The sequence below is a fragment of the Phytophthora infestans genome, genomic scaffold (assembly GCF_000142945.1).
Source record: "Phytophthora infestans T30-4 supercont1.14 genomic scaffold, whole genome shotgun sequence".
NCBI lineage: Eukaryota > Oomycota > Peronosporomycetes > Peronosporales > Peronosporaceae > Phytophthora > Phytophthora infestans.
In genome coordinates this window covers 2222663-2230987 of record NW_003303745.1, presented here as the reverse complement: position 1 = coordinate 2230987, position 8325 = coordinate 2222663, and the positions used below count along the sequence as shown (strand labels likewise).

Sequence of the window (8325 nt, the reverse complement as noted above, 5' to 3'; positions counted from 1 at the left end):
GGCAGTTTTTTCCTTACCGTAATTTACCACCAAGAACATTCCTGGGACATTCTTTCGGGCCAGGTGCTATTTTGGCGACGCAACCTCTCAACCACCTGAGAGCGAAAGCCACGTCTTTTCGATCTAAGGGTGGTCTTAGAACCGCTCGACCACTGAGAACAGGTTTTGTCTGAATTTCATAGTTAATTTATTTTTCTCAAAAAAAAATTGAGACCCATGTATATAGATACACATAATAATAACATGTCGAACAAACTAACTTTTGGAAAATACAAGGGCACGCCGATCGAAGAAGTATTCACTTCTAATCCTGGTTATTGTCGCTGGATGCTCAACCAACCAAGTCTCAATATTAATGAGGAAATCAAGATATTCCTCCACTCCAAGTTTCTAACCAATGATAACTCGTATATGATGAGTTGGGGCAAGTACAAGGGTAAGACGCTAAAACAAATTAGTCGCACCGATTCTAATTATGTCGATTGGCTTCGTAAGAACCCATTCGTAATTGAGAAATGTCCTAACTAATTAAAAAAATATCTATTTTTTTAATCCAAATCTAAGCAGTGGTAAAATCAAGAACTTCACCCGTTAGACGATCGTAGGAGAGCTCTTGCTCGCTCACAACCAATACAAGCATGTTGGTTCCCTGGCAACCAGCGTTGACACCCTGGACCTGAATGGCCTGAGGGATATCACGCTCCGTCAGGCGGCTAACGTCAGCGATAAGGACGCGGTTAGTTAGAGACCACGTCTGATAGTCAAGAAGACCATTCACCAGCTCAGGAGTCAGATCACCATTAATCGAAGCAATCTTAGCAAACTCGTTTGTAAATTGATGGAAATCGTAGTCATGGGAGATATCGAAGCACTGAGTCGAACCAATGCGGACGTTGAAGTTGCGAATGCTCGAACCAGGGTGAAGAGTCCAAGGAGCCGAATCGAAAGGACTCTGAAACTCTTGGACAGCAGCAGAAACAAAACTACCGCTCTGTTCGGCAAAAGGAAGGAGGATAACATATATAGCATTTTTAACGGAAGCCGGAAGCTGGAGATCAAATGCAGTATTGAGCTGAGTCGACTGCTTGCCAATGCCAGCACGCTGGTAAAACCACTGTGCATAACAGTCGTTGTAGCGGACTTTCTTAACCGGTTTAGAGATGATATCCTGAGGGTTCTGCAAATGAACGAAAGGAACATACAGTCGAGAAGTCGTGAAAGGCATGTAGGTTCCATCAATTGTAGGCTCAAGCGAGTTAACCACAGCACCCCAAGAAACTGCAACCGAACCAGCGACACTAAGAGCATTGTACATTGGGTTTGGACTGGTCGCAGAAGCAACCATTACATGGCATACATTGCCACTCGATAATGTTGTTCCCGTTAGCGTCATATTTCTCGATGCATCAACATCAATAGCTGAAGTGCCCTGGTTAACGCGGAAACGAAGACGAATTTGTGGATTAGCAATCAAGTCAAGCTCCTTAAAAATCGGATGTAAATCAGTAAGCTTAATCTTGAGCAATATAGTTCCACGTCCCCATAATAGCACCAAATGAACCAGAGCCAGCTACGAACGCACCGCGACCAAGTCGATTAGCAATAAAAGTCGTGGCAGATGCAGCACCAGTAGACGGCCACGACGTACATGAGTCAGCTCCAGCATTAGGAGGGTTCGAGAGAAGACGCTTAGTAAAACCATCATTTGCTACCGATGCCGTAGCAGAAATAGTACCGGCGGTGAAGGTAGTAGAGATTGCCGTGTTATTCGAAAACCCGTCTCCGGTGGTAGCAGCTGTACTACTATACTTGGTTGATTGAGCAGCATCCGGGTATAGAAACGATTCAGCGCCATGCTTCTCAACATACTGAAGGCTGTACCCTGTCTGAGCACGGATATTGTTCCAAAACAGCTTATAATCAGCCATCGAAACTATAGTCTTACCATTAGCTCCAGAGACATCGAGTCGATAACATTGAAATTGCCACACTTCAGACCAACACAAAATCGGTTGGCTGCATACTGTACATTTGTAGCGTGCGTGTTTTTCATCGAAACCTTGTATGGTAGCACAATGTAAGCATCGCGGATGCAGGCAAATCCTTCACTACCATTAAGCTGAGACGTAGCGTCGATAGTGATAACACCGTTTTGGTATGAACCTTGGTTAAGATCGATAACAAAAGACACGCGCTTGCCAGAGGAGACCTTAATCTCCGTATCACTCTTGAGCGAGCTCTGGTAAAGGTACTGGTCGGAAAGTTGTGCTTCAGACATCGTTGAGATTCTATATGGCATGTAATATACTTTATCAAAAATTAATATTATGGAACTCGTCAAGCCTATCACATCTGATCATGATCTCATCGAACTTGCCAAGCGTATTGGGGTTCATCTCGATGGTATATTTGAGTCAAACGAGATCGCAAAGCCACTTCCGAAGAAAGGTTCATACCTGGTTCTACTTAGACCGCCTAATCTCGATGTAGGACACTGGACGGCTGTTCATAATGGAGAATATTTTGATAGCATGGGAGAAGCGGCGCCTACTAAGTATGGGGTCGGGCGATATAATCCCAAACAATATCAAGGTACGTATAACGATTACTGTGGAGGCTTCTGTATGTTTTGGCTCTATTCCAAGCAGCACAAAAGACCTAATGTATTCAAGAACATGAAAGATCTGAATTTTTTAATTCTGTATTAAATATGTTTCAGGGAATATTGCAATCATGTATCGTGAATTAACGATTTCCAGCGACGTTCCAGCTCCCAAGCTGACTAAAGCCCTCAAGACAGGTAAGCTAAGTCTTACATCTGATCAACTCAAGGGTTCAGGCTTTGTTATCCATCTCCACCCAGCTTCGTATGAGAAAGCGCTAAAGGCACACAAGGCAGGTCGTGGTGTTAGACTTGACATTACCAGACACGAGATCAAGAAAGGTTACAAGAAACTCCAAGGGGGATCCATTTGGAGTAAAATCAAATCTGGGTTATCAACAGCATTCAAATTTGTAAAAGACAGCGGATTGCTTTCAAAGGGATTAGACGCGGCGGTTCCGGCTCTTGCGACAGCGTTTGGAGCCCCTCGAGCAGGAATCCCCGCAAGAGCAGCTATTAAGTCATTGACAGGGGTTGGAGTATATGACTCTGACAGCGATGTAGAGAAAGAAGGTGGCCGTATTTCGGTAGCGGATGTTAAGAAGGCGGCAAAGAATGCACTATCCTATGCTAAGCGAAAGGGGCTTCTAACCGATGCGGTCGATGCAGGTGAAAAGTTTTTACTATCAAAGGCAAGCAAACCGGAACATGAAACTCTAATCAAGTCAGTGCGAGGTGAGGTAAAGAGACGTTATGGTGTAGGAGTTTCTAAGAAATTAGCTAAAGGCAGTCCTGAAATGAAGGCTAAAATGGCCGCTTTGCGTGCTAAACGGCGAGGGGGGAGTTTTCGGTTATGAGAGTTGGATAAAAAAATTAGCCATTCGATTATTTATTTTTTTGGACGAAGCAGAAGCATGATCGAGACTGAAGTATCACGGAAATTAACCTTCTGGTCGTTTTGATTAAAGATTGAAATCGTGATTGATGTGCGCGATCCATTATAACAGTTCATCCAGGCATATTGACTTGGCTTATAGCTGATTAATTGACCTACCTGAGCATCACCACGATCAAACGCACTAAGAATATCACCAGAGGCTACATACTCGTTCTTAATTAGATCACAACGAACGATGTAAGAAGATGTAGGATGGATCTGAGGAATTGTATTACTGAGTGGACACGCGTTGTTGTTGGCAAACCAGTACCGCCTGACAAATAAAGACCACTTGCCGGTCGTGTCCAAGTGCCACCAGCCGTAGGAAGTGTCGTTGGAGTAGCGCTAAAATCGAATTGAGCAGCATAATACACACTGTTTTCCGTTAGTTGAATATAGAAAACGTTCTCACCCGATGGATTAATTAAATACGCTCCAGCATTTACGAGAGCTGTCTGGATGCTTCGATTTATATCAGTATAATTGTAAAGCCCCTCAGGCAAGCCAACAGATACAGTGGATGTGGTTCCAGCTGTCGGAACTTCAATTTTAAAGGAACTGTTCCAGAATTGAGCGGCGTCAATGTTGTATTCAGAGTTATACATCGAAATCGATTGAACTGCACATGCTACATCCTTAAAATCGGCAGCACTACCAGGGAAGCTGTATTTCCATGTGCTGTTGTATCCGTCTTGAACGAGGTTAGTGGAATCGAGTTTAGCAAACGAAGCGCACATGGGTTATGTATATTGATTCACTCAAAATATTATTAAATTATTGCCCAATATCGATCGGCCTATCGAAGTTATATCTGATTTGACCTTTGACTGAATCCACGAACAGCATCTGTCCTTTGTGCTCCATGGCTTTATTGTAGTAATAGACGATTGATCGTTCATCAACGCCTTTGATGTTAAAATCCTTTACAACCATCTGTAAATCACGCTTCGAATTCGCTTTTAGAATCGCTACGTACTCTAAATTCAACCGAATTATCTTATCAGTGGCAAAGTAGCTGTGGCTTAGGAATATGGTTGAGAGTTTAAAGTGTCGTCCACGTGTATAGTAATGAGAGAAGATATTCTTCTGAAGTAGTTTATCATTGCTATAGTCATCGATGATAACAAGCTCCGGTTTGTTAGAGCTTAATAAAGTATGACGCACCTGATCTACTTTAGGAGGGCTATCTGGGTCAGCAAATGTGATGAATCCTTCCAACTTTTCCCGGAGATACTCATAAAGCTCCTGCTGTGGATTACGAGCAATGATAGTTAGATGAGCAAATACGTGAGGAGAATGCTTGAGAATAAACATACAAAGATTGTTCTTCCCTGAAAAGCTTGGGCCGAGCACAATCATTCTAAACAAAGCTTTCATACCCAATGCGGGTATATCACCCATCGAAGCAGACTTGAATTTTTTCGGAATCGAAGCGCCAAAGTCAGGAATAGCACTCATGACTTAAATCGTTTGATCTATATAGGATTAAACAAAATGAGTTCCGGTTTTTCATATCCACAGCCTACATTTCAATCAGCCATTTATAATCCTTCATTCTATCTTTCGTTAGACTCGAGTGGTTATCTAACATACGATTATGCGCAGACACTATATTTGAGCAAGGATGATTACAGGATGGGCTACCTTAGCGGAGTAATAGCGGGATCTGCTTCGTACAGCAAAACTTTGATTCTCGATTCGTCCGGCAATATTAGCGGAATTAATAGCTTTGGAGCTTCTACTATTACTGGAGCGCTACAAACCGGATCCCAACCCAATATAACGTCTCTCGGATCTTTATCAGGTCTCACGATCGGTGGAAATTTATCGTTCAGTGGTTCATCGCGCTCGATATCGATAACAGGCACTTCAAGCTACATCGATTGTCGAGAATATCGCCAGAACGGGACTATATACGATTTGGGCCTTCTTGAATACATAAACGGAGTTAGTTTTGGTACCGCAACGCCAAATAAATTCCTATTATGCGACTCAAGCTCGAATATCGGAGGCCTAAGTTCGGTAACGGCTACTACTCTGACTTGCACGAACTTGCGCCAGGGCTCGACGTATTATGACCTATCAAGCTTTTTAACATCTATTCCAACTTCCCTCTCGCTCAATAATCTGTCAGCGAGTGGGGATATCAGCTGCTCCGGCGTTATCAATGGGGTTTTAGCGTATGGAAACCAATCAGCTATAACAACAGTAGGATCGCTGACAGAGTTTGGGATCAACTCTACAGCAACGAATGAATATTTCTCGATCACTGGTAGTGGATTGGACTTTCTTGATGGTTCTTACACACGAATGATGACTCTGACCGGGTCGAATACGACTCCTGTTCAATTCCAGATCGAAGTCCATAATGGCAATCGATCAACCACAGCGAACGCGTCATGGATTGGGAACATCACAAACAACGACCTCAGATTTGGGGTCAATAACTCGACGTCGATGATTTTAACTACCACAGGTCGTGTTGGTCTTGGTACTACAAGTCCTTCAGCTCCGCTGCACGTCCCTGGCAGCAACAGTTTTGTATTTGGAGCAGGCAGAACGACAGTGTATCGCCTCAGAGCAGATAGTGGAGCTACAGAATCCGCTCTTGGCCCGATCACATATTTAGTAGCGGGTATATTCGGAGGATACATTGCCTGTACAGCCATGGCGATGACGTCGCATCGACGCCTTAAAAAGAATATTCAATCATGCCCAATTGATCGTGTGAAGCGGCTCTACGATAGCTGTGAGGTCAAGCTCTATGACTGGATCGAGTCAGAAAACAAGCCTGGACAAGAAATTGGTCTCATAGCTCAGGCTTTGGTCTCAGCCCATCTAACTGATTTGATATCGATCTTTTACAGAGATGATATTGAAGAGGGAGAAGATCCAAGCCTTGAACCAGCTAAGCAACAGCTCAATGTTGATTACAGTCGAATATCGGCTTATAATATGAAGATGATTCAGCATCTTTTGGGTGAGATAGATAGATTAAAAGATCGTTTGGCTAATATAGAGTCATGAGGATTGAGCGCTGGGAGTTAAGCCCTTTAAAGAGCAAGAAGTATCGAGTATGGGTACGTCTTGATACGGGAAAGTTGCGCAAGGTTGATTTCGGGGCTCGTGGATACGCGCAATATCGGGATCAAACGCCTCTGAAGGCTTTTAGTCATCTTGATCATAATGATGAGGAGAGACGTCATCGATACTACCTTAGACACAAAGTTGATTACCCAGAACCATCAGCAGATTTCTATGCTAAGAAGTTTCTTTGGTAATAATATACAAGAAATGGGTTGCGTACCAAGCAAAGATCTTAAATCGAATTTAACTGCTGATGAACCTACTCAGGCAATTGCTTCTTTATTCATGCGCGCTAATCAGATCGTAGCTCTCGGAGATAGTGCACTCGTTCCTATCAGAGATGCGAAGACGGGGGAAGATGCTATCATGGAAATACATGTTGGAGAGAAAAAAATTAGTATATATCGCGGAATGGCGAATAAAGCTGTTAGATCTGGTATTGTTTAGATAGCAAACGTCTTTACAGACTTCGGTTTTTTTTTTAGCTGAGTATGCCCATACTTTCCCTCCTTCCGTCTGGGTTGACGCATCCGTTTTCTGGAGCGTCTTGTCAAGATCCGTTGTCCAAACAGCTGCCTGGGTCTTTTGAGGGCGGTCATGGATGATAAGATTTTTCATGATGGCTTTTAGCTCTGCGACGTTGAGATCAGCGTTGTCGCCATATCTACCACCTGAGCTGGAAATAATTCGGGGATCGAAAAAGAACATCTTTATATCAATCGGACGATAATATCCTTGAGCTCAGAATCCGAAATTAAACGATTGGAGTACATATCCACACTAAGCGATTTCAGTTGCTTGATGATTGAAGGATTATCATTGCCTAATTCAAGATCTCCTTTCAGCTTGTCATATTCAGCTCTTAGAGAGTCTAACGGATCCTCAAGGTGGTCATGGAAGTTATACTGAAGATGTGTAATCGCAAGGATCTCTTTGAACAGTTTTCTATCATCAATACTGAGCTTGTCATATGAAGCTTAATTGATATGATTCTTATACACAAGAGTTCGGATCATTGATTGTAGACTATCACTGATTTGACATTCGGGTCGCATTTGCGGCGATTGGGTTGAACAATCACAAGGGTTTTGTTATCAAGATCAGGAATTCTGATATACTTACTACCCAGCTGACGGTAGATGTATGCCGATGGGGTGGCCAAACCTTGAATCTCATTGAGGTTGTATATTCTCCCGCGACGGACAACTCCTTCAAGCGGGGCGACGCCAGCACCTCTTAGCCCACGACCCTGAAGATTCCTCTTAACCCCTGACCCCACTCGATCAACCATGTTATTCACAGTTTGGCGAACCGTGCGCTCGTCTTGTCGATCACTGAATTGATCAACCTCGGTGTAGTTTTTAGCATCAGAGTAGCTTTTAGCCTTGATTTGATAGACAGCCTTGGTCGCTTTCATGGCAGCGGTTGCCGCCTTCAACGCTGATCTTGCGGATTTTGAGTTATTACCCTTTACAGTTCGCTTCGTCTCATCTTCCTCTGAGCTTCGCCATACTTTTGGAATGCGGCTTCTGACTCATCGTGGAGTTTTTGCAAAGTGTCATAGCGATATTGAGTACCCTCTGAGGATTTGATACGAGCTGATGTATCTGTCGATTTTGTATTGTCGAGGATCGCTCGATTCAATAGCTGAAGATTAGCTTCAAAATTATTTTTCAATGCTGGATCACCATTCTCATAG

At 43.3% G+C, this 8325-nt stretch overlaps 5 protein-coding genes across 5 annotated transcripts; 2 read left to right on the top strand and 3 right to left on the bottom strand.

Moving 5' to 3' along the window:
* Positions 1–559: 559 nt before the first annotated feature.
* On the bottom strand, positions 560–1928 carry PITG_09333 (uncharacterized protein; the record flags this gene model as incomplete). The annotated part of the gene is made up of 3 exons (XM_002903566.1): positions 560–1516; positions 1583–1657; positions 1713–1928. The coding sequence occupies 3 exons, from the start codon at positions 1926–1928 to the stop codon at positions 560–562; spliced, it is 1248 nt and encodes a 415-aa protein (XP_002903612.1).
* Positions 1929–2327: 399 nt separating this feature from the next.
* PITG_09332 (uncharacterized protein) lies at positions 2328–3459 on the top strand (the record flags this gene model as incomplete). Its single annotated transcript, XM_002903565.1, has 3 exons — positions 2328–2504; positions 2556–2701; positions 2760–3459. The coding sequence occupies 3 exons, from the start codon at positions 2328–2330 to the stop codon at positions 3457–3459; spliced, it is 1023 nt and encodes a 340-aa protein (XP_002903611.1).
* Positions 3460–3491: 32 nt separating this feature from the next.
* On the bottom strand, positions 3492–4276 carry PITG_09331 (uncharacterized protein; the record flags this gene model as incomplete). Its single annotated transcript, XM_002903564.1, has 2 exons — positions 3492–3774; positions 3819–4276. 2 exons carry the CDS (start codon positions 4274–4276, stop codon positions 3492–3494), a joined length of 741 nt encoding a protein of 246 aa, XP_002903610.1.
* A 37-nt stretch (positions 4277–4313) lies between these two features.
* On the bottom strand, positions 4314–4997 carry PITG_09330 (uncharacterized protein; the record flags this gene model as incomplete). The annotated part of the gene is made up of 2 exons (XM_002903563.1): positions 4314–4667; positions 4713–4997. 2 exons carry the CDS (start codon positions 4995–4997, stop codon positions 4314–4316), a joined length of 639 nt encoding a protein of 212 aa, XP_002903609.1.
* Positions 4998–5174: 177 nt separating this feature from the next.
* On the top strand, positions 5175–6566 carry PITG_09329 (uncharacterized protein; the record flags this gene model as incomplete). Its single annotated transcript, XM_002903562.1, has 1 exon — positions 5175–6566. One exon carries the CDS (start codon positions 5175–5177, stop codon positions 6564–6566), a length of 1392 nt encoding a protein of 463 aa, XP_002903608.1.
* Between the last annotated feature and the right edge of the window lie 1759 nt (positions 6567–8325).